The 26,908-nt window shown below is 37.5% G+C and overlaps 1 protein-coding gene across 9 annotated transcripts in view; it reads left to right on the forward strand.

Moving 5' to 3' along the window:
* Positions 1-3,008: 3,008 nt before the first annotated feature.
* ARL15 (ADP ribosylation factor like GTPase 15) overlaps positions 3,009-26,908 on the forward strand; it is a 158,988-nt gene continuing 135,088 nt past the window's right edge. Inside the window, exons 1-4 of one of the 9 annotated variants that reach the window (XM_039355863.1) lie at positions 4,626-4,803; positions 21,001-21,016; positions 24,999-25,017; positions 25,532-25,588. In XM_039355863.1, coding sequence (XP_039211797.1) covers positions 25,535-25,588 — 54 coding nt within the window. In that variant the 5' untranslated portion in view covers positions 4,626-4,803; positions 21,001-21,016; positions 24,999-25,017; positions 25,532-25,534. Of the gene's footprint in view, positions 4,804-8,398; positions 8,516-21,000; positions 21,017-24,998; positions 25,018-25,531; positions 25,589-26,908 lie in introns of all 9 variants that reach the window. The other 8 variants (XR_005558220.1, XM_039355836.1, XR_005558225.1 and 5 more) reach the window with 8 other exon arrangements.

Raw genomic sequence — 26,908 nt, forward strand, 5'->3', positions numbered from 1 at the left:
TTATGGAATGTTTTTCCAAATCTAAAGTTGTTTGTGTGTAAGTGAAGAGCAATGGATGTCCTTTTGAGCACTTTGGCTAGGAAGAGAATATACAAATGTAATAAATATGTACTGTATTTTCTGGCGTATAAGACGACTTTCTAAACCATGCAAATCTTCTCCAAAGTCGGGGGTCGTCTTATATGCCCAGTGGTCTTATACGCCGGAAAATACGGTATCTAAATATATTCAGAGCCTATTTTTAAATTTCTGAAACAAAAATGCAGAAAATTAGTAAATAAGTTTCTGTTATGAACTGCAAACAAAAATAATGTTACATTTTGGCACACCAAATCTGCTGAAGAACTCTGCTGAATTTTTTTTTTTCCCTCCGGTCAGACCGGTCTGGTTGATACACCTTGGTATTTTGACTGCTATATTGCAGTTTTACTGTTATAATCACTTTTGCCTTGCAGCCCCCCAAACTAGGGGCATTAAGCAGGCTCAAGTTGCTACTGCGATACATTACAAATTCGAATTTATTTTTGTTGTTGACAAAGAGTTAAAGAGTTAAATGGGAGACTAGAATAGCTATATATATATATCAGGTCAGGGATACAAAATTTGGAGGGGGATGTGGATTTTGGTATAATTCATGCAACATTAAGAGTAAGTATTTGAAGGACACATGGCTAATGGTATGGTGAATATGTTATAATTTCAATAGTATGCAATTCACATCAAACATTTGGTTTGATGGTTGAACACAGTAAGAGTGATAGGTAATGGGTGTAAAACAGTTGTGAAAATAAGGGGTATGCTTAGGAAATGGTACAATATTGAGCAGAGAGTAGAACAAGGATGCTTAATGTCTCCTTGGTTGCTTCATGTATTTATGGATAAAATGTATAAGAAATTTTTATGGAGATTTAAGAAGAATATTGTTTGGGAACATGAAAGTATAGATTCATTCGTACACAATTGATGCAACCCTTTTGGCCAAGAATTGAAATTATTTGAGCCAATGTTATATTCTACAATACGAATTTCAAAATTAATAAAAAACCAAGGTAGTTGGATTGGAGAGGGAAAATGGCAAAAGAAGAGGAAGTTGATGGATTTGTGTGCCTAAAAACAGAGAAATAGTTGAAAAGATGTGCAAATGTTAGTAGAAAGATAGGGTATAAAATATGCTCTGTTGCAAGGAACTTGTTGAATATGAAAAAAACAGCTATTAGATGGAAATAAAGTTGGGTCTTCTAGAAGAAACATAAAGTAGCCAGAATGCAATGGGAATGGGAGATTTAAGATATCTGTATAATAAATCAGGAAGAAATGGGGTCATAAATGAAGGGGTACTGAATGAATAGGGATGAAATATATGAGTATGCATTTTGTTATATATAGGGAATAGATAGATAAATAGACATTGCAGTTAGAACATTCCAATACCAAAAACATCAGTATTTGAAGGGAAAAATACAAAAAGTATAAATTATACTAGCTGTGTCCATCCTTACCCACCACAAATTTGATGGCACTATTTTGCTGAAATTTAACAAACTGTAATAGAATTAAAAATAGTTATTCTGAATGAGAGTATATGTGTATCAATGTTTGGTAGATTGGTCAGTAGAGTGGAGGTTGGGGAATAATTATATACTATAAAAAAATAAAGTTGTCTTCAAGTCTTGTTCAGTTCTTGGTAATGCACAGATAATCCATGAAGGTTTTTTGGTATCATAAATACCATAAGTAAAGACAAGACTAATTATTGAGTATGCTAAAAAGCTATTTGCAGTAATGAGGCATTAACCATGAGATGAAAAGTATTTGGGCTTATTGAAATTTAAGAATGTAGAACTTAATATTTATAAATTGTAGTTCAGTTATTTCACCATGAACTCTTTCAATTAACCATGGATAATTATGTCATTGCAAACGGAGTCTCAGAATATAGTAAGCTATTGTTCACAAATGGTAGGATATATCAAATTACAAAATGAGCCCATACAGGAATTTCTGCAATAGCAGATAACATTCGCTGTGAATACACATCATTTTTTAAAAATTAAATCATTTATTTAATCAATTTATCTGGACTTGTAATGATATGTTGTTGAGCCATAAACTGATCATACAGTGCTTGGTTCACAAGTAAGCTAGGTTAAACATGCCCATTTCAGGGTTTTGTTACTATACCCTGTATATTAGTAATAGAATTGCTATGGATAAGAAATAACTGTTTTAGATTGGATGTCTGTCTGCAACAACATGTTGATCTACCAGTCAAAGCTTGAGTAAAGGAAATGCCATTGTCCAGGATATATATTTTCCATTATTTTTTTAAGCATCATATGCTTTCCATGATGTTTGAGAAATTGTGGAGGAGGGGCATAGTGCTGGAGAACTGGAAAAGGGCAAATATGTTTTTATTATCAAAAATGTGGAAAGGGAGAGAGAACCTGGGTAACTACACTCTGATAAACATCATACAAATACCAGACAAAGTTCTGGAACAGATTATTAAGAAGTTGGTTTGTAAGCATGTAGAAATGAATGCATGGCTTGAATAAGTCAGGTCAAACCAATCTGATTTTCTTTTTGATAGAATGGTCAACTTAATCTTGATGGACATAGTGCATGTTGATTTCAGCCAAACATTCTTCTACAAAATTCTATTATTCGCTGGACTACATTACCATTAGAAGGCAACAGAGCTAATTGGACAGCCATGCCAAATAAATATATATTTATGTTCTAATCTAGGCTCTTTCTTCTACATTGGGGCACTAAAGCAGTATAGCCTAATAATCCCAATCTGTATTCATGGGGTCTTATTTCAGACCAAATTCATACATCCCTTCTACAGGAGTACAAGGAGAAAATCAGCTTGCATGCTTAAAGAGGATAACATCAAGAGAATACAGCACTGATGCCAAGTTAATATCAATAATAGTGTTGATACCAACTTGACATCAGTGCTGTGCTCTCATGATGTTATCCTCTTTAAGCATGCAAAATGATTTTCTCCTGCTTTGCTACAAAACTGAAGTTCTTGACTTGTATAGGCAACTGCATAGGCAGCCTTACAAGCGAACTTGACCATGGCTATTGTTTTGGGAAAAATGTCTGACTTCGGATGAGTTTCAAATTATTTGTATGATTGCTTTTTATGGCTGGCAACCCACTATCAGTGTAGACCAGTGGTTCTCAACCTTTCTAATGCCGTGACCCCATAATACAGTTCCCCATGTTGTGGTGACCCCCAACCACTTATACATCACCGGGTGCCAGGGCCGTGGCCAAAGAAAAGGGGGGAAAAATGGCGGACAGCCTTGTTTGGCGACCCCCGTGAAATGGTCGTTCAACCCCAAATGGGGTCCTGACCCACAGGTTGAGAACCACTGGTGTAGACAGTAAAGAACATGATCTTGACAGGAAGAAAAAGTATGTTACCAAAGCAACAAGGAGGCAAAGGTGGCTGAAGCCCAAGAAGAATGTAAGTGAAATCCTAATTTATATAAGGTTAAGAGAAGGAGGAGGTAAAGCATAATCAGACATGCAAGATTCTGATAGATAGCTCATTTTAATAAAAGTAATTCTAATCTTCCATAGAGTTTATTCCTTGCTCTTGTCTACATTATGGGGCTGACAGTGAGATGTTTTGCTTCATTAGCAGCTATAAGTATTTTGAACACAGGGTTTTTTTAAAAATGCCATTCTGAAAGCTTTACACGAGTATTTATATGCAGGAAGATGTCATGACGGCCAAAAAAAATTTCATCTCATAAAGGCAGATGTTGCAAATACTGAGGGAAGGGTCCTGCCACTTTATTGTCCTCCTCCTTATATGGATCAGGACGAGGGCATTGCTCTAGTTCAAGGTTCACTCTGATTAGTTGGAAGGAGCCTCAATTAGTGCCTTTTCTGCCTACTCTCCACTTTCTGACTAGAAGAGGCTCTCTCGCTCGTTTTCCAACCCCCTTGGAGTACCTAGCGCTGCACCGAAGCTCAGCCTGGGAACCGGAGTCAAGCGCAGATCGAGAGCGTCACTTTCGGAAAAGCTGAGCCCCGCCAGGCCACACTTATGTTCGGATCGCCTTGCAGGTCCGCCGACTGCCGAAGGACACCCCTAACTTGGCGACAGATGCCACTCCCGTCTCCTTGGAGTCCCTTCATTCATTTCCTCCTCCCGCACTGCCTCTTGCAAAGTTTCGGCTGCTGGCGAGAGTCTCGGCTGGCGCTTCCGTGCCTCGATCCACCCCCCCCCCTTCTCCGGGCTTTCGCTCGTAACGTAACACGCGGGGAAAGAGAAACTGCGCCTTGTCCCTTTAAGAGCCTTCGCTCGCCCTCTCACGTGGGCGATCAGCTGACAGTGACGCTCCCGGGGAAAAAGATCCCTGTTCCTGAAACCTGGGGCGCTGCAGCGGGTGGCGAGCGTCTCTGTCCCTGCCGCTTAGCCGCCTCTTCCGTCTGGCTGCGGGAGGGCGCTTGGCGGCGGTGGCAGCGCGAGCAGCTCCGGCGGGCAGAGGCAGCGCGAGGGACAAACCCGCTAATCCTTCGTGCGTCCAGCCAGCGAGGTAGAGCCTGAGGATCGAGACTAACCAGCAACCCAGCAGAGAGCAACTGCCTAGCTCGGAAGCGCTCGGGGAATTGCGATTCCTATACCATCCTTGCAGGCGTTGAGACGGCAGGGCTCGCCAGCACGGGGGCTGTGGGCCGTGGGCCGGTCTACAGACGTTTTCAGCCTGGGTGTGAAGCAGGCTGCTCTTGTCAACCTCCGGTACCCAAATCTAATTACCCCAGTTCATGGATTATCTGGTAAGTCCCCGGTGCAAAGTGAATGCAAAGTCTTCCTTCTGCTCCCAATTTAGGGCGAACTCGTTTTCAACCCTGCATGCTCCCAAATCCATTGTGTACCCCTATCTATTTTCTGCTTGTTTATCTGTCTATCCGTCTGTTCAGAGATCCTCAAGTTTCCTAATATATATGATAGGCTCGCTTGCTTGTTCTTTCAGACGAGATAGAACTTGGTTGTTGATTTTTGGAAGTCGGAAATCACCTTTTTTCCTCTTGATGCTGACAAGGATAATGGAGAACAAAGTTTCCTAGTTGTGCTTATATAGTAAAGTCCTGGCTAGAATTGGAATGCTCCAGGCTCTGAATCTGGAGACTTTCAGAACAATTAAAAACCTTAAATGGACTACTACAGTCTCACTCATTGAGTGATTAGGTTTCTAAAGTCCTGAGCCAGGTCACCTAGCTTGGTTCTAAATGCTTAAATTGAGAGGATGCTTGAATGCATTACATTGAAATGAGTGTGAACAATTCTGTACTTAAATAATTGGGCGTTTAGCAGAAAACATTTAGCAGCATTTAATGAGAGTTGGCTTATTTGTTAAAAGAGAGAGATTGTATCACAGTTGTTTGCTTCAAGGTTAGAGAACTTTGGGGTTTGTGAAAGGCCTGGCAGTTACTAATCTCAATTGCCCATGGATGGAGCGAGATCTTCACGCTAATCTATTCCTTAATTAACATTTTAAACACATAAAACAAAGCACAATCTACATGATCAGTGTTAAGAGAAGCACTGTGCTTCATATTAGCTTTTTCCCATGCTTTTTAACTCGCTCTCCTTTTTGCCTTTCAAAATGTACACTCTGATGATCGGAGGTTGTTTGTACAGTCAGAAATTACATACCATGAAAAATCATAAATTTTCTTTTGATGCACAGTACAGGAAGAGATACAGACTAAAGATACTTTCATTGTGCGATTAGCTTGTTTTCACAGATTTTAGAGGGCTCTAGATGTACCAATTCATAATCTTCCTGAGATTTTTTTTTTCACTACTTTTTTCTTAATACAGAAAATGGTCAAGCTGGGTCTAAATAATGCATTGATTTGTGGCATTTTCAAGAGCTATGTATATATTTTTTCTAGATAAAAATATGAAATGTAGTTTATAAAAACATCTTCTAATATGACATACACATGTGTAGCCTACATGTATAAAACTTAGTATGGTAATTAGTTAATTCATGGTTTCATTTCTTAGATTGTCTGAATCTTATATAGAATGATTTAATGCGAATGAATGTGTAAAATTACATTTTCCTGCAGTTCTGTTGAGATGAAATATGCACTTATTAGCGGGAAGAAAGTGCTTCATTGATCTATCAGTAAAAATGCTTTCTAGAATAAATGTGACATTAACACTGGGAACAGTATATTACCTAAAGTATTTATTTCTAACTAAATTACTTTAAAAAGCAAGACTACTTTTACCAAAAAGCACAACACTTTTAGAAAAGCACAGATTATGTTTTTATTTTGTTTCAAATGTTTGTGGGGTAAATTGTATTTAGCCTGTGTATTGATGGGGAAAATGTTTGCTGTGTTAAGACTGTATGACCCTTTTCTGTTCTGAGAACAGGTATTACTATAATTACATGGGAGCCTGGAGGTTTCTAAAGTAATATTTTTGAAATTTGTATCTGGGTGAAGGTAGCCTTTTATGTACTTGGAGCAAATATTAAATCTTTTAACTGCTGCAGAACGTAATGGAAAGGTATTCTAGTATGCAGAATGTGTTTAATTGACTTTGTTCTTGTACATGACAAACTTACAAAACACCCTTTGCTAAGTCTAGCTTGACCTATTGTCCTTATTTTTGTTCTTTGTTGCATGCAACTTGAAGCAAATTGTGTGCACTTTTGACATTAATGCAGGGTTGCTTGTTTCATGAAAAAGTATTTCAGTTGTAGCTGCTTTCATATTATCCTCTATCCCTGATTTTTATGCAATTAACTATTTATTACATTTGTAGCAATAAAGGAGAGATTGGAATATGAAATCTATGTTCTTTGAAGTGCCTGGATATTTAATTTGGACAGATGTTTGTTTTGTAAGGTTTACAAGTAAGCCAAGTTACAGAAGAACAGAGTTTAGAACTTCATATTGAATTTTTGATTGTGTTTCCTTTAGCAAATGGCTTTAGGCTAAGAAAAAGATGAATTTATATTCTGAACTCTTGTTGACGATATTGGCAGTGTTTTCTCTAATAGGACCTTTCAGAATTTACTGAATACTCTCTACTTGTATCATTGCATAACAGACAAGAGCTAGAGGACAATAAAATTGTTAAGGCAGATGCTGGATATATTGTTAATATTCAGCCAAAAACAACACTTGGAAAATAATGTAATTGACATTCTTATTTTCAGTATTTGCATCATTTAGGAGTCAAGAAGTTTGTGTAATTTATATGATGCATTGATGATTGTAACAATCTCATGCCCATGCAGAATTCTGTATGTTTGTGCTTATAAGACCAAGGAACAACAGAAAAGATTAGAAGCATATTTGTTTGTATATCACCCTTCCAATACATAATCAAGGAAGTTACTTTTTTAAAAAACAAAACAAAAAACAGGCTAGAATTAATATTAATATTAAAATCCTGGCAAAAGAACATGTTTATTTTTTACACATTGGGAGAGCCAAATGAGAACCAGTGCAGATCTCATGAAGGTTCCTTCCATAGAGCAATGGAATACAAGGACCTATCTGGTGAACCACGAAGAAAGGCCTTGGACAGCAGGAGTGAGTTCCTATGGGCCTCCTCTTGCAGATTTTAGCAGCCAGACAAGTTCATAAAAGGACCTGGGCTACAACTCACACAAATGCTGAGGGCATTTTTTCTCTATTCCAATTGCCCATCACTCCTTCTTGCTTCTTGGTATATATGTATAGATGTGGGTAACTATTTACTTATTTACTGATTTCTCAAATTTGGAAGCTGCCTATTTAATTTGACTAATGGTGACTTTCAGTAGTTAAAACACTCATAGCATGGGTAACAATTTAAACAATGAAATCCAGGGTAAAATGTAAACATTAATACATCATGGATAAACAATACCCTAAAAAGTCTACAATAAATAATACACATCCTGTTACTTAAAGTAATGATGTCCCTAAATACAATAATCCCATGACAAATACAAGAGTGGCACATATTCTAATGCAACTAGTTTATTTTTTCCTTTATTAAGGTCTCTAGGCCAGAAAGTGCAACAATAAAATACAGGACTTGTATTTATTAATAAAACAATGTATTTTATGTAATTGTATTGCATTTTTTATTACAATTACATTACAATTATGTAATTGTATTGCATTTTTATTATAGTAACTGTAGGACAGATACCAATGACAATCACCCAAACCTGCGCTAAACTTCAGCCATAGCTTGGATTGTAGGATACAAAAAATGACAGTACAAAGTTGGGCAACCTGGAAAAATATGTGAGGGTTCTGGTCAGGTAGAAGCAGTGACAGGCAGACACTGTATTCTCTACCAGGGTAATTCTTTAAAATAGGATAAATATATATCTTCCTTGGTTCCCTATAGGGAGAAAATAAAGAAGCATGTGGCTCAGGGATTCCAGAGGCATCTCCACTGCTGAAAATGGGTGTTTTTATACTGTCCCCACAGAACTGCAGACGGAAGTGCATCCAAGTTGCCAAGGTGAAAGGCCGATGAAATTTCAGAATTAGAATTTGAGACAGATTAGATGATGGCACATGTGATTGAGAAGAATCCATAAACTGTAAATGCTAAATATCAACTGCTTAAACTACTTGAAGATCAGTATCCCACATCATCATCATCGTCTTTATCATCATCATCATCTTCCTAGCGTTATTCTCTCAGGTACAGGATGTGCTGTTTTGGATTGACAAACATCATCTTGTATGGTCAAACACAATATACGAGTCCAACTGGGCAATTTTCATGTCTGTATTTATTGTGTCTTGCCATCTTTGCTTTGGCCTTCCATGCAGGTGCTAGCCATCTGTGTTAAAGTGGAAGGTGATGAAAGCAGTGATTGATGATGCTGATTGAAGATCAATACCCAGATAACATTGTTTACAATGACTCCTTGCATTTTCAGGTCCTTTGTAAAATTTTCTTCTCTTGTGGATCTGGCTCCACTGGTTCTTGGAAACCATTTAAATTCAACCTAATTAACAGAAACCTTAATACAGATAGTCCTTGATTTATGGCCACAATTGAGCCCAAAATTTCTGTTGCTAAGCAAGAGAGCTGTTAAGCGAGTTTTATCCCATGTTAAGACCTTTCTTGCCACAGTTGTGAAATGAATCATTGCTGTTAAGTTAGTAGTATGGTTGTTAAATGAATCTGCCTTCCCATTATATTTGCTTGTCAGAAAGTCACAAAGAGTGATTGCATAATCCAGGACACTGCAACCATCATAAATGCATGCCAGTTGCCAAGTATTCAAAATTTGATCATATGATTACTGGGATGCTGCAACAGTTGTAAGAATGAAAGCCATAAGTCAGTTTTTTCAAGGCCTTTGTAACTTTGAATGGTCACTAAACAAATGGTTGTAAGTCAGGGACTGCTGTAGCAAATTCTAGTCCTAAGGATTTTCTTTGGAAAGTCCCTGTCCGCTCTAGTACAACAAGATTGCAGGCAAGAAGTGAAGACTAGGCAGAATAGCTCAGTCTTCATTACCTTTGGAAAGTCTATTCATTGGTGGCTAAGTTAGTAGAACATGTATCTACCTTTGGAATACTTTGGGGCAAATCAAAATGAAGTAGGGTCTTGCCATACACTTCTGCTTTTACAGGCTTTTTTCACAATCTTTTAAAACATGTTTACCATTTTTTCCCTTGTGTAGTGGAAATATGTTCATTTTACAGACTAATGTCCATACACGTAACTTTCCTTACACTTTGCAATAATTTCTCTTAATGGACTCGGTCAGTTCATTTCTTGTAGCATTTTAATTAATTTGTTTTGCATCAGAATTCCTTTTTTCTTCCATTAACGAAAATGCAGTTTTTGCTGTATTCCACCATTAGTGTTGTGACTCCCATCAGCTTAATACAAACCACATTTGTTCTTCCATTTTTCAGCTAAAAACCTCTAAAGGTACAAAATTAAAGATATCTTGGCTGTTGTCCAGTCAGCAATTATGCATTCACAAATCAACATGTCTTACAAACTTGCATCTCTTCCATTATTTCTTCTGCAGTAGTGCTAAGATAGTTTTAGTAGGTGGCAGTACCTGATAACCTTGACTTGGCTTAATACTTGAATGGGAGACTTTGAGGGAATATCAAGTTTGTAGTATAGGCTGTGAATAAAAATCAGAAAAATCCTGGAAGAAGGCAGTGGCAAATCACTTCTATGTTGTAGCCTTTAAAACTATATGGATATATCCATAATATCTTGAAAGATGAGCTCAAATCAATTCAAGACAGTATTGTATAGATAATGATTTGATGTTAACTTATCTGTTTTATGGCTGATTTGGAAGCAAATACCACCAATAACTTTATAGATCCTGGTGCTGACTTTGATTGAGACTGCATTCATGCAACACCTTAAATTATACTTGGCTTTAACCATAGTTAATTTAGGGTTAATTTGACAGTTGATCTTTAAATTATCAATATAACTATTTTGGCAAGAACCTCTGCTTCTCTGTTCCCCAAAATCATTCACTGGTTGATACTTTAGGTTTTTTGTTTAGTTTAAGGCCAAAAAGGAGGATTATATTTATTGGTTTATTTTAACAATACAGATAGTCATCAACTTATGACCACGATTGAGCCCAAAATTTATGCTGTTAAGTGAGAAATTTGTTAAGTGAGTTGTGCCCCATTTTATGATTTTTCTTGCCACATTTGTTAAGTAAATCACTGCAGTTGTTAAATTAGTAACACAGTTGTTAAGTGAATTTGGTTTCCCCATTGACTTTGCTTGTCAGAATGTTGCAAAAGGTGATCACATAACCCTGGGACATTGCAGATATCATAAATGTGAGTCAGTTGTCAAGCATCTGAATGTAAATCATGTGACCATGGGGATGCTTCAACAGTTCTAAGTGTAAAAAATGGTCATAAGTTATTTTTTTCAGTGCCATTGTAACTTCAGATGGTCTAAACGAACTGTTGTAAGTCAAGGACTACCTGTATATATAGCCACCCATCTCCCATCTGTGACTCTGGGTAATGCACAGATGTTTAAAACCAAGAAAAGAAACAATATCAAATACACCAGGCATCCAAACCAATCATTTGCCTGATTGAAATCCGAATCTTCATGTTCATTACAATAATATTTGCTCTTGCCAAAATAGTTACCTTGTTTAGAGATCCACTGGCAACCATAGATTAACTATGGTTAATGCCAAGTATAGTTTGATCCTTCTAATATTCCGTTTGTTTCTAAAAAGAAGTCTATATATGTATGTGTATAAAAAAAGCTGTTGTAGGAGCAACTTCTTTATCGATCAGTGTTGTATATTTCCTCATTTTTTCGGGGGAACCAATGGATACTTAAACCCAAATTAATTGTGAATTTAGGTTCAGACACACCAAACTGTTCTTTGGGTAGGCTAAAGTACAATGGGTAATGTTGGCAGCTTAACCAATATTTTCAATAATGCTCCAGATTCAGATGATGTGTTGTCAAAACATTGTTTGAATGCATCCTTATAGACCTCTTTTCCTGCAAAATCATTCTCCATTGCACTAAAATTGATCTACAGTCATCATAATCATTAATACTTAGCATTGCATGTTAGTGATGTTCTTTTGCTTCTCTTCTAAATAGTGGATTCAGGAATAGTGGCCTCACAGAATTGAATTCTGCTCATATTAATAAAACAGCTAGCAATGAAATATAATGTATTTTAAGTGTTGGTTGCTTAGGCTGTGTTTAATTGTCCAAAAGCTGTTTCAAAATCTCTGTTGTAAAACTATTGGTGAAGTCTTCTTAATCTGGAAGGTCAGTACTGTAGTTAAAAGAATTCTGATATGTGCTTCAATGATTCACAGCTCTTGCTATAAGTTTGCCCATGAAACCATATGTAGTTATTTTATGATCAAGGAGACCAAGCAGCAGTTCCAAATGCATCTTGGGTTTCCTTAGAAACTTATCAGGTATTCCTCAATTAAAACAAAAAGGAGCCACTGCAGGGAGCCAAGTTTTCTTGAGAGATGCCTTTTGTTTGCTGCTAATTTTCTCTTGAAACGCCCAGTTGGAAAACCTTGAATATATTTTGTACTGCAATTTCAGTTTAAGGTAAACTATAACTAGGGTCAAGAATTTAAAATGATTACTCATTTAGAGTGGGGTACACCGCCTGAAAGACATGGATTTTTAGTGGATTGCTAGTAGGAGAATTGTAGGAGATATGGAAGGCATTGGCTTTGTTTTGCAGGCAGTTATGGATCATCCCTACTATGCTTGTTGGCAGGTACTATATGGAAAAACATAGCTCCTTTATGCCGACTTCAGTACTTCTCACAAGAGATGTCCTTGTGAGAAGGGAAGCAGAAATAGAGATAGGAAGGCCAGGAATTAACAGGGTGGAGAAAGTAAAAAAGGAAGAATTGTAGCACTCCTAAAGGAGCTTTTAGGAGGAGGAGCAATCACAGTTTTTTTCATCTTAATTTGTTTTCAGGTTTGTGTGCGTAGTTTTTTCATTAGAAATAAAATGCCTTGAAACAAAATCTTATTTCTCTCTCTCTCTCTCTCTTTTTAAAAAAATATATACATTGCTCTCTTTTAAACATAAGTTCATGGGCAGTACACATTTCATATTCATGCAAGTATTTTTAAAGTCACAAATGAAGTAGACAGAACCACACTCTCTGAGAAAAAACACAAAAACTTACAATATACTTGAAAAATGTAAAAGTAGATTTTTAATAACTTGTAAGCTATTGTAGATATTTTTTCAAGATCGGTATCCATCTTGTGGTAAATGGGAAGGAAGGGGGAAAAGATTTTTGTCTTATTTTGAAATTCTGCTCTTTTGATGTTAACTAAAGGAGATGCATGGTGTACCATCAACTTTCTCTGAATTACTCAGGACCTTAGAATGATATTGTCGTCTTTCAGATTTTATTTATAAACTCAATCAACTCAACCAAGTGACTCTGAGTGGCTTACAATTCTAAAATTCTAAAATAATTTAAAACAGTAAAAACATCCAAAATAAATAAACAGCAGAATTGCTGTTCTGAGAGATTTCAGAAAGAGGCTACCTGATTTCATAGTCTCCATAGCAATCATTGCTTTGTCCAATTGGTATCTAGCTCCATTCATTTAGCTTAACGATTCTAATTTCTCATGGTTGGATGAAGTGATCAGAGTATAGTATAGAAAAACTTTTCAGTTTAACCCAATGGACTTGAATGAATTTCTGGTACTTTGGTGTGTAATTCTGATGAAGCCTTCCTGACCTCTGAAAAAGTCTGAGGTCTGGAGGGTTGACACTTTTGTCCCTGAAAAATGTAATATTATTTGTGTTAGATAAGTCAGAAGATGATGCTAAGAACGAACTGCATTATATGCTTCAAATCCAGAGATAAACATTTCACCATTTTTAACATGGATCAGCCATCAAGATAAGACAGTTGGTTGTTCAGTATAAATGCTTAGTAAACTAAGAGCAAGTCTGTTTCTAATTATTAGGTGCAATAATGAGAAAATCAGCATTGGTGATGTAGGTCTATTTGTAGTATGCAGGATCTATGAAAATTAGGTGAACAAATTTTTCATTGCATCTTTCTAAAGGGAGAAAAGATACCTTTAAATGCCATCATAAAGCTTGCCTGGGTGTTTTTAACTTAGGGGTAGTTTGCTATTAGTTTAATCTTATAAATAAATCTTTAACTCTCATATAATAAATGTTCTGCCCTGGTTTCTCAAGAATGGGAAAAAACAGGCTCACTCTCATTCCAAAAAAGACAAAGTAGCTGTTAATTCAGAAACCTATTACTTTCAGGACAATATCAACAGGACAATAGCAATTTTGTGCTCCCAAAGGAAGAGCAGGTTCATAATTTAAATTCTTCTGGACCCATGACTTCTTCTAGAAAAATAGGTGGAACCTAAGGCCAGGAGAGTTTTACCTGACTCTAGTTTGAGTACCAGTGTGACTTTACCATGAACAAGATGGATGGAGAACAATCATGTCTATCATCTCACACTTGGGTTACTGCTTTGCACTTAAAGTGTCCTTGAAGACCATCTGGAAACTGAAGCTAGTTAAAAATACAAATGGACTCCAGAAGATGGTAGAGGACAGGAAGGCCTGGAGGAATGTTGTCCATGGGGTTGCGATGGATTGGACACAACTTCACAACTAACAACAAATGTGCTTGCTAGCAAGTCTTCTGACTCATATAAAAAGAAAGATAGTTGGTAGTTCAAGTATGTTTTTCCTTCCTTTGTTATAAAATGGAAAGTTGGGATATCAGGAGAAATATAAAAAAACAGTTGAATGCAGTTGAATTTGGTTTGGACAAAACTCAGCAGCACTTTTTTGTGCGGCTGCTGATAAAAACAGGATCGCCAGCATGATTGCCAACGTCCGATAACGGATATGGCACAAGAAGAAGAAGAATGCAGTGACAACAAGATGGACACTTAAGAAGCATGTGCTTAAGACAGGATTAAAAGCAAATGATGATTGAATACAAAAATGAATAGGGAGAGGTTCTTTGGTCCTAGAGAGAATGAATAAAAATCAAATTGCTAAACAAGTATATGAAAGAAGTATGAATGGGCTGAGTGGAAGAAGACATGAAAATTGTGATTGAGCGAAATTGTGAGAATCCCAATCACAAAGGTACAGACCTTTGAAGAACAAAAGATACATTGGTATAGGGTCATGATGGAAACAAACATGGTTTGCAAGGAGGAAATGTACGGAGAAGATTTGGTGCTGGTGGAAACTAGAGTTAGCTGTATTTCCTTTTTTTTAATTTCCCATCTCTTTAATTTCTTTAACTTTCTATTTCTTATTGATTTCTTTTGTAATTTTCCTAATATTGCTTATCATTAGAGGATATAATAGGTAGTCCTTAATTTATGATCATATTTGGGACTAGAATTTCTGTCATAAGTTAGTATGGTCATAAAAGGAGATGCCATATGACTGTACTGACCTACAACGGCATTCCTGGTGTTCCCTGTTGTTGTCTTAACTTGTACCCACCCTGATCCAAGCCATTCTGGGGTTGGTCCCACCCACCGTGAGCCTCAGTAAGGTAAGGGACTGCTTCCAACTTGCTCACCTGCCTATCTCCCCCCACCACCTATGCCCGTTTTATTGCCCTGCATCCTGCATTGTGGAGTGGCAAGCAACCTCAGAACTGTGTTGCTGTCTTGTCCTGCCCCAGCCACAAAGGTAAAATCTCTGGTTCCAGTGTCTGACCGGATTGGATCCTGCAATCCTTATATCTTTACTAAGAAGGTTTTCAAACAGAACTAATACAAAATGTTTGAACAAACAAGAGGGCAACAATAGTGAAATAAAATGAGAGTTGTCACCACCATCTGTGAGGTCCATGGCTCTCCTTATATAGGAGTAGTGAGAACCAAATTTATTCCATTGACAGGTCAGGCTTCTTTCTGGCCAATAGTCTTGCTAAGCACCTTTGTTCAGCCCTCCTCTCAGGGTGTGCCCTTGCATGGGGAGGGGGTGTTAGCTCCTCCTCTTTGTCTTCTGAGGCCTGTAATAACTGCCTCTCCTAGTTGCTAGGCAACTCTTCCAGCTGAATCCTCTCAGGCTGATGGTCTTCTGCATCTTCTCAGTCTAAGCTGCCCATGACAGTGGCTCTGGGACAGCTTGTCATGCCTTGGGAATTCTCAGCCTGCCTGAGAAAGTGCCAGCAAGCATTCATTCCCCCAGCTGCTGCCTTTTCCAGTTTCTCACACCAAACCTTCACGCTGTGTGGTTGGCGGCTGTGGTTGAGGCAGAAGCTCCTTGCTGTCTTTGCATTTCCTTTTTGGACCCAGCTTGCCTGCAAATGTTTCCTATACATGGCTAAAGCTGTGCTATTTTTGGAAAGCTTCTCAAAGTCAATGCAGTTTTAGCACATGGAGCTAATGTTCGCGGAAGAAGCTGGGTCTGAAAATGAAGCAGTAAAAGGTATCTGAAAAGGAGGAGCAAAGGGACCTCTACTTTGCCCAAGATGGCTGGGCGCAAAACACAAAAGGTTGGTGTGGGAAATTAAAAGAGAAGGTGGGGCTAATTGCCACCCCATCAGGGTGGGTGCAGGGCAGAGTTGGGGAAGATAGGCAGGTGGGGAGATTGAAGCAGTCATAAGTGTAGACAGCCTGCCAAGGGCCTGAATTTTGATCATATGACTGCAGGACCATTGCAACACCATAATTTTGGGCAAGGGTCCTTAGTCCATTTTTTTCCACAGTTTTAAAAGATCACTGAATGAATGGTCATAACCATCTATAGAGAGATGGGTATATGTATTGTTTAGTCCAGATATACACCCAGTAACTCAGAATACCTGAGACAGCCATGCTGTTTTCTCCCTGGGGAGAATGACATTTGAAACTTTGGTGTCTGAGCTTCTTGATAATTCACTAATCATTGGCATGCAAGAGATGCTTAAATTGTATATACTGTAGAAATATTAATTCATGAATGAGAAATATTGGTTTTAGACATTTATTATAGAACAATTTAGTCACAAATCAGTACCCAATGTAATTAGGACCACCACATTAGGATTATTATTATTATTATGGATCATCGCACAGTCAGCCAGATGTTCAGATTGGACTTGGCATTTTGTCTACCTATCGAGTCCTTACCCAGGACCTGGGATAGGCAGATGTGGATGTTTGATGGTATTACAGATATCGTCGCAGGATGGAAGCAGTTCCTAGTAAGGCCGCCTTTTGCAATTGACTAATAGCGAATTTGTCAATGCCAATGGTGTTCAAGTGGTGCTCCAGATGTTTTGGGATTGCTCCCAATATCACTATTGGTACTACCCTTGCTTGCTTTTGCCACAGTCTTTCTATTTCTATTTGTAGGTCTTTGTATTTTGTTATCTTCTCCAGTTCTTTCTTGTCTATTCTGCTGTCTCCAGGCACTGCCACGTCCACTATCCAGACTTTTTTGTCTTTCTTATCGACAATTGTTAAGTCTGGGGTGTTATGTTGCAGGTGCTTGTCTGTTTGAATTCTGAAGTCCCAGAGCAGTTTAATTTTATCATTTTCTATGACTTTCTCTATTTTCTGATCCCACCAGTTTTTGCTTACAGGCAAATGATATTTTTTGCAGATCTTCCAATGCACCATTGTTGCTACTTTGTCATGCCGCTGCTTGTAGTCAGTCTGTGCAATCTTCTTGCAACAGCTTACCAAATGGTCCACTGTTTCTTCAGCTTCTTTGCATAGGCGGCACTTACTGTCTGTTGCTGTCTTCTCAATTTTGACTTTGTATGCATTTGTCCTTAAGGCTTGGTCTTGTGCAGCCAGAATTAGTCCCTCGGTCTCTTTCTTCAATTTTCCTGCTCTTAGCCATTGCCAGGTCTTGTTATTATCTGCTTTCCCAGCTATTTTTTTTCATGTATTGGCCATGTAGTGCTTTGTCCTCCCATGCCTCTATTCTGTTCTTCATTTGGTCTTTCTTGTAGGCCAGTTTGGTCTCTCCAGTAGTCAGTAAGCCTTCCTGATATACTAATTTCAGTGCATCTTCATCATTGTTCTTCAGATATTCTTCCAAAGCTATTTTTTCTTCTTCAACCATCTGATGTACTTGTAGCATTCCACGCCCACCTATTTGCCTTGGTAGATAAAGTCTGTCAATGTCACTGCGTGGATGAAGGGCATGATTCATTGTCATTATTTTTCTGGTCTGCCTATCCATTGCTTTTAGTTCTGCTTGAGTCCAGTCCACTATTCCAGCTTATTATTATTTGTTTTGTTCTGCTGGCAGAAAGATCTGACTAGCAACAGATTATATTGCAAATCAGGGCTGTTTCTGAAGAAGGTAGAGGAGGAGAGGTCCCAGGGCTTATGGAGCGAAGGAACTGGATGAGGCTGTCGGCAGGCCCAGTGGAAGGGAGAGAGGCTTTTGGAGGAGTTGGTGGCCGCGGCAGACTGCTCCAGGGCCAAAAAGAAGCAAGGCCTCTTTAAGGAAAAGGTGGAAGAGTCAGGATCAGAAAAAGCAAAGGAGGCGAGGTTGCATGCAGGAATACAATCTAATTTGAGGGCTAATCCACATGGAGCTCCATTTCCATCTGTTCTGTTTGCCATCGTTTGCTCCCTAGAGATTAAAATGGACGGTCTGAAACTTCAGCTGGAAACCAAAAACAAGGAGTGTATATCGGAGGTGGTGGCCCTTTGAAAGCAACAAAATTTTATTTTGGTGTATGCTAATTGGTATAGATTCAAAGTGACAATAAAGTTGCTGTTATTGTTATTTTCAAATCCTTTTCTTATTTGGGAACGTATCTCCTCCAAGCAGCCACTCTGTAAAGTATATTAGATTCAGAGATAGTAATTGACTCAAAATCACTTGTGGATTTTGCATGGGTGGGTGGAATCTTTTCTGCAATTTTCCATACTTAAATGAAATAGAAAAGCATGGTCAGATACTTTGACCCCCGTTATATTATTACCTGTGTCAGTTGCAGAAATCCAATTGAAGAGAATGAAAAAAGCCAAACCAAAAATGTCTACAACCAGGTAAGACTATGAAAGAGTTTTCTGTCATATGTCAAAGCTAGTATAGTATTTCTGCAATATCAGTCCACTTCCTTTTTAGAGTACACTGTAGAAATAATGACCGTTGTCTTGGAGAAATTAATTTAAGTATTTTTTTTTCTCCTGATCCTACATGATATTAGCTAAATAGTGAAGTTTGGCAATGAGTATCCAATAACATGTAGGCATGTTCATTATTCCTTTGATCATCTAAAACCTTTTTCTTTAAAACAGTGGCGACAGGAAAAGGACTGTCCCTTTGAGTTTCTTCTGATGTCTCCAGAATTCTAGTTTACATATTAAAAATGTTTCTGCAAATTAATTGGGTTCTTGATGGTCTCTGAGCTTGGTTATTTGATTGCAGATATTTCATTATCCACCTATGTAACAACATCAGTGCTAAGGAGTGTGGGGCTTGTTCCTTTTTAAATACAATATTTTGCCCATGGAGTGTGGTTTTCTCCTTAGTAGTTCTTGATTAGAGCATTGTTTTCTGCTTGATTGTCTAGTGTTAATCTCTCCTTATCTGGGTGTAGGCTGCTGGAGAGAAGTATTCTGGTCTTTTTGTTTCCTTCTTAGTTTTCTTATCTCTTTGGAATGGTGTATAAATTTTAATTCATTAATGCTTATGTTAATTTAATATTGATTAGCTGATTAATGGATGTTGATGTTTAATTAATCAATTAAATTAATTAAATGTAATTAGTTACCTACAAGTCATTTAATAAATTTGGAGTGTTTTTATGCCAGGCTTCTGTTCTTTCTTCTTCCCCTTCAGTAGAGGAAAAGCAAAGTTCCAGTAGTTCTAGACCAGGGGTCTTTAAACGTGGCCCTTTTATGACTTGGTGACTTCAACTCCCAGAATTCCTCAGCCAGGCACGCTTGTGGGATAGCAGATTTCCATTCAAAAAATAAAAAAAATGCCGAGGGTGTAGAAGCAAATTACCCCTGGCAAAATTGATTGATACCCTTTTAGTAAGAAATAAAGTAGGCCTTCATCTATATTTTCAAAACGTGATGACATTTGAGGCTTTTTTGGTACTCTTTTGATGTAAGATCTCATAAAATATGGATATTATCCTAGAATTATGGAATTTTACAATTGTGGAATTTTATGGAGGAGGTTTCAGATTACCTCCTACATTTAAAACCTCTCAGGGGTCTTTGAATATAACAATATTTTCAGGAGAATCCCTTTCCATTATTCTGAAGATATTACCAGGAAATGCTAGAGCAGCGGTTCTCAACCTGTGGGTCGGGACCCCATTTGGGGTCGAACGACCATTTCACGGGGGTCGCTAAACAACGCAGTCCGCCATTTTTTCACCTTTTCCTTAGCTGTGCTACTCCCTTTTATTCTATTGGCTTTTGAAAGCCAATAGAATAGACTCTCTTGAATAGAGTCTAATTCTATTGGCTTTCAAAAGCCAATAGGAATTGTCCAGGCTGTCTCTGCCCTGCTGAGCCCACCAAAAGTCCCATTCTGCAAACGGTGCTGCAAGTTGTCTGCAGCGAAGGCGAGCTGTCTGGAAGTTTCCACCCCTCCCTGCTGAGCAACTACTAAAAATGTAAGTAAAAGAGGGCCAGGGGTGGGAGGTGGGAGGCCAGCGGGCGCAGGGAGGGTTGCTGGCGCGCGTGGAGCCCGGCGGGTGCCTTACCTCCCTTGGGCTGGGCCAGCTGGTGGCCCAGCTGGTGGTCGGCCTGCTCCATCTCTGCCGCTTGCCACCTACGCCTCGGCCGGTGCAGGGGGCTGCACCACGCATGCGTGGCGCTCCCGGACAGGGAAAGTCCTCGACTTACAACCGGTTGGATAGTCCTCGACTTACGACCAGTTTAGTCCTCGACTTACAACCAGTTGTTTAGTCCTTGACTTATGACCGGTTGGGGGTCATGGCATTAAAAAGGTTGAGAACCATTGTGCTAGAGGGTAAGGGGAGTTTGCAAACAGAAAACACACACAGCAGTTGCCTTTCTTCAGGCATATGTTATGGAATCTTATGCCAAAAGACCTGTGTGAGTTGGATGTCCAATTACTGTAAAAAGTTGTGCCTCTAATACAGGAAAATTTGTTGTAGATTATTTTTTTAACACACCAGCATGCAGTAGAAGTCTTGAAGAGGGACCTTGGAATCAATAATGCTACTCATTTAATGTTGTTGCGTGTTCTAGCTTTAGGTCTGTAAAGTGTTAACTTCAGTTTTAGACTTGCAAAAATAAATAGTCACATGCTAGCTCCCTGTGTTTATTGCTTATTGACTCTTGCTTGTAAACTACAGGATTCCAGAACCTGGGGTGCGTAATGACAATAAAGTATGATTCTCTCCATGTTGCTTGTTTGAAAGTTTTTCCATTGGGGCCTGGTAGTCTTGAATGTTTAACTTGAATCAGTTTATGAATGCAAATATTTTTTTCTCTTTCATGCTTACCATATAAACAACTTGCAGAAAACTGCAGTAAACTGTAAGTAAATGAAACTTGAAAATGATCCAGCATTGAAAATCTTAGCTGGTTATTGACCTTTTTCCTCTTACAAAATCTTAGCTAAATCTCTATCTGCAAAACCCTATAATTTAGTCTCATGTTTCAGTACTTTTTAAAGTTTGTGTTTATAATACCTGGGTTTGATATTTATTTGTTTTGTGCTGCTTGGCTAGGACTGTGTTTGGTTATTATGGGAATTACAGTTCAGTACATTAAAAGGCATTAGGCTTTTTGCTGTGAAGGATTCTTATATTGATAGGTTCAAGAAAAGCTTTAAATGTAAATGGTGTGTTCCAAATCAGAGATCACATAAAGTATAACTCTATTTTACTATTCAGAAACATAAATTGGGCCATTATGGTACAGATAATTTATTGGTGATTTCACTGATATTAGTTGGTTACTTTGGGGACAGGATCTCAATTTTATCCAAGCATCTTTTTAAATACATGGGGGTGGGGAGAGTGAAGGGTGGTGGTTCAAGGAAACAAAGTAGAAAAGTAGAGCCTAGCTAAATTTATTTTGCTCTACATGGAAAACCAACTTCAAATCCAATATTTCATTCTAAAATGAAACATTGGATAGCACATTAACAGCTACATGGTTTAAATAAGGAAATACCCATTTTACCAACAGGAGATTAAAGCTCTTACTCAATGCAAGCTGCAGTCTTGGATTTTCATGATGTCGGGTCAGATCTGATGCCATTCATTCCTCTAGGCAAGAAGAGGCAATGAGCCTCAATTTCTTGCTCAGAAAAAAAGTATTTTGTGCTGTTCGGGGACGAGGGGAGATCCAAACTTGAAATAAAAAGGAAATGTTTGATGTAAGCATATTGGACATCTTGCCTCCTGGAGTTGTGGATAGCCATTAGTCTGGGTTGTATAAGGGTGTCGGGTCCATCCCAACTCAGTCATTTAGAAAATAAGAGCCTTCGACTGCATTATTAGTGAAAGGAATACCTTTGCTAAAAACAAGTGGTTACAAAGCCAGGTCTGGGATTTGTGTGTGAAATCTGCCCATTTGCTTTTCCCTTTTTCAGTTTCCCTCCTTCCCGTTATCTGTTTAGTGTCCAATGAAATTCAAACAAATTGTTTTGGTAACTGTCCTGTTTCTTGGCGGACTTGGTGATGCTCCGCATTCCATTCCCATACTTGTGGCCTCGAGGCCAGCATTCACTTTCTGACTTTTCTCCCTCTGTGTGTTAGCTCCCCTCCATCCGGGACTTATGGCAGTCTGGCATCGTGGGTTCATATTCTAGGCAAGAAGTAGAAAGTTAAAGACCTCAAGGTCCTTTCCAACCATATATTTTGAAGATTCACCACAGGGTCCTACCTTTTCTTCTCCAACAAAGATAAGCTGGCCATTGTAGGATGGAACAGGGAACTGGCATTTCTCATACCACTTTGATAGGGGTAATAGAATTACAGTTGTCATAGCAAGTGCTCCAGCTGGATTGCCTTCTCTCTTTTACCTGAGTTTTTTTCCATTGCCTTATATAAGCAGAACAGACAAGTACTGGTAGGTACTCCAGTCTATATAGCATTGGGAATTCTAGTTTCTTCTCTTTCAAATAATTTTGGATAATTCAAAGAAAACTGCTTAGAGGTGTTCCAGTTAGAATGCCTGCAAGACTGCTCTTGCTGTAGAGGAATGGCGAGTGTAAAGAAATAGAGATCCTCACCTTATTATTGGCTAGGAGTCATGAGAGTTGAAGTTTGGCACATCAAGAGTTTTCCAGGTAGGGACAACTGATAAACAGAACTCTTAGTTGAATGTTGGTGATGTATCTTTGATTTTTCTGAGATATGAAAAAAAAGAAGTAGAAGAAACTTAGATAATTTCTCTGTGACTGTTGATTTGGCTTTTAGCCCTTATCTGTCAAGATCAGGACCGCACATGAAGTTCCAATTAAACGGATTTATTACTAATCATGCCTACACACAGGAATCTATTCAACTAACGGTTAGCACTTTCTTGGTATTAAAATAAAGGTCAATGGAATTCAAGAGAGATTGGACTTAGTCACTTTGTGGCTATATAGAGACTCTATCCTTATGAAATAATAGAAAATACTTGTAGCTCGGGTTTTAGATTTTGGCTGTGGTTTGTTCTCCAAGCTTGCTTCAATATAATTTCTGAATGTTTCATTATCAAATTAGATAACATCAGCAGCAGGATTTTCTTGTCCTAGTCTCCTTAGTTTATAAATATCTTGTGTGCCGGTGTGGTCAGTTGATCGTGCAATTGGTTGTTTGTTTGGAGCTATATTTGAATTCTGAGCAGCTGACCAACTGACCATACTGGCACACAAGACATTTATAAGCTAAGGAGACTAGGACAAGAAAATCCTGCTGATGATGTTACCTAGTTTGGTAATGAAACGTTCAGAAATTATATTGAAGCAAGCTTGGAGAACAAACCACAGTCAACTCTATGCTTTTTCCTGTTTTGATGCTGCCCCTAGGTTCACTCCTTCTCTTACATCATCTTTATCTAATGTAGCAGAAAAAATGTGTATGACAAAAGTTAAGATAATGCCTAGGAAGTTGAATTTAATTCACAAAGGCTTTAATAATGTTATTGGCAGGGGCAGAAAAAACAAAACAAAACTTCTACTTGTTTATTTTTTCCCTTAGAAAATTAGGGGAATTTGTATGCATTATTCTCTTTTTAAAAGTTGTACAGTAAACACTTTTTCATTAATGAAGTTACCACCCTTTATCCTATTTTGTTTGCAGTTGGAAAACATAATTCTTGTAACAATTGCCAAAGGTCAGAAACTGCCAACAGTGTGAATACACTTGGGTATTGAATAAGAATTGAAAGTAAAGTTATATAATCATTTTTTCTTGGCTTGTTAAAATAATAAATCTGAACTTCTTGTGCTAGATTTTGTTGTGCTGCACTTGGAAAATGTGGGGAATACTTTAGCATTGTATACATATTTTTTCAAAAATGATGGAGGACTTTCAAATGAGATAAGTTTAAAATGCAAATCAAGTTTGAATTAAGGAAATGCTTTATGCTCATTAGGCTTTTAGTTTTAAAAATTCAGTTTTACAATCTTGCACATAAAATATGTCTTTAAATATAAAGAATCAGAACACTGCTGTAGAATTGTTCCCTGGCCAATTTTTAATTTAATTGACAATATTAATTAATAAAAGTTAGGCTGTTGGCATTTCTGGACAAATATCTTTATTATTTAACTTCAAAGTCATCAATGTTCTGGAACAGAAGAAATGGCTCCTGCTCGATGGTGATCTAAGAAACAAATATGTCCATAAATTTAGAATCACAAATTCCTTATTCAATTTACTGCATGAAGATAATTTAAATTACATTTCCAATTGTTTTTAACAGACACTGCCGATATTTAGTGTGTAGTAGTACTGTTAACCATCTAATGTACACCATTATGTAATGAAACATAATGCAATGTCATGGAATTAATTTCCAGGCTATGAAAAGGAAATTTACTTTATTATGAAAACTATTTTTCATCTTCTTCTGTTTTTTGAAGTATTTGGAAATTAGTTCATGCTACTACTTTTTCAGTATCATTTATATATATCAGAAAAAGAATTATTTACAATAAAGCTTTTTCTCTGCTTTGTTAAGTACTTAATCCACCATCAAAACCCCTGGTGTATCTGCACTAACAATATCTGGAATTTGGCCATTGTTTGTTTCCTTGCTTTAAATTTTTAGCTCATTTGGAGACAACTAAGACAAGGATAATGGTCAAGTAAGAGAGATTGAAAAGATGGCACTAATATTGTCCCTCAGATGTATTAAGCCAGATATCTTAAGAATTCTGGCTTGCTATTTTATAATATACATGATAGATTTCCTCAAAAGCACTTTTGGTCAAGTTCATAAGGATTTTGGAAAGAGATATTGAAAGTGAAACTCTTACTTCATTGTTGTTTTTTTCCTGCCTCTTATTTGATGGAAGGTGTTACCTATATTTACAGGTAGGAAAGAATAATTAAATGTGAAACACATTCACATAACATACTATCTTACAATGTGATGGCTAGAGATTGTTGTTACATAAATATGAGAGACTGCCAAATTAGAAGACTGGTATAACATTTTATAAGAGCTCTTATTTTGGGAATTTATTGTGCCAAAAATTATATGGATAATACATTTTAATGAAGTGTTCCAGAATAAAGTGCTCAGAGGTTTCTTGTAAAAAGTAATATTCTTCATCACATTGATTTTTTAAATAATGATTCTTGATACTTATATTGTCCTCAAGATATACTACCACAGAAAGGAGAACTGGAACCTCTATTTTAGCTAGTCTTTTGAATTTCATCATTAAATTTGTTAATTTGTCAAGTTTAAACATGAACAGCAGATTCCAATTCTGCTGGAGATGGTGGGAGAACCCATCACATATATTTGTGAGCTTTTTTTGAGGAAACCTTTCTCTTTTCCAACATTAATAATACTTGGTAATGCTTATTTCAATTTTTTTAGAAAATGTCTGAATGTATCCAGCTTTCATTTGCTGTTTGTAGAATTGGCATTTACACGGTAAGCATTATGCTGCATTTTTAATTAGAAAGTTAGTTATAGCTACCCATTATGTTGCATTTTTAATTAGAAAGTTAGTTATAGCTACCCTGTGTTTAATAATGAAAGAAATTTAGCATAGGAAAAGATCTGTATTTTTGAAATTATGGTTTTATCATGTCTTCTAAAAGCAGTTCTTAAATATTAAAAAAGTTTTAAAGATCCATGCTTGGTTCTTAAAACAAAAGAAATATTAAAAGAGAGCATTGAAATAAAATGTGTTTTAATATTTATTTTCAATATATTAATGCATTGTTTTTCAGCCTTGGCAACTTTAAGATTTCTGGACTTCAGCTGCCAAAATTCTCCAATTAGAGAAATGTAGCAAATGCATTTTTGCTTAAAATTCATATTTTTTATAAATTTATGTCCATTGCTTCAGTTGCTTCAATACCATGTCTTTGAATAGATCTTCAAGCATCTCTTCATAATTATTTAATTAGTGGAATTCAATGAATCCAGACAGTACACTCATAGAAATTCTCTAGAATCTTGGGATCAAGTTATGGAATTGACTGTTTTGTAACTGTAGATAGAAGTTCAAAGGTATATCCACATATTTTACAGATTTGCCTTGTTTACTATTGAGAGTGGGACAGCAGTGCACTGTGTGAATTTAAATCCTTGGGAGTAACAAAAATAAGACTAACCAATATTTTATCATGGGTACAATTATTATGCTCCCGGATTTTGTGGTGGGGCTGGACAATTGATGCTAGGGCAGCAGTCCCCAACCTTTTCAGTTATGTGGACTGACAGCAGCGGTGGCAACAGCCAGTGCAATGGCAGGGGAAAGGGGATGGTTTCACATACACAACCTAATCCTGCATGTGCAAATGGATCTTCACACTCTCGCCTGCCACTTGTGCTGCCTGGTTCAATAGCTGGTGGACTGGTGGCAGTCCAGGGATTGGGGAGCCCTTGCTAGGGGATTACAATCCTTATATTATGTGGAGGGCGGAAGTGTAGAAGGGCCCAGCATTTCATGGCACCCTGATTCCCTGGTAATCTCTGGCCCAATTCATATATTAGATGCTTTTATTGCTAAGAATCTAGCTTGTGATCTGAGGATGGAGGATGTTGTTATTCTCTGCAATGATCAGATCAGTATATAATTAGCATGCTGGGGATACCTAACCCCATTCTGATGGATCAGCTCAGTCAGAAATGTCTTGTAAGTAGTAAACATATGTAGGATAGCATCGATTCTTGAGGCATAAAGCAAGGGCCAAGGGCTATATGTCTCGCCTCCCTTCCATCAAGACTGACTAGAACCATTCC

Source organism: Crotalus tigris, unplaced genomic scaffold (assembly GCF_016545835.1).
Source record: "Crotalus tigris isolate CLP2741 ecotype Arizona unplaced genomic scaffold, ASM1654583v1 scf7180000017571.3126492, whole genome shotgun sequence".
Classification (NCBI taxonomy): Eukaryota; Metazoa; Chordata; class Lepidosauria; order Squamata; family Viperidae; genus Crotalus; species Crotalus tigris.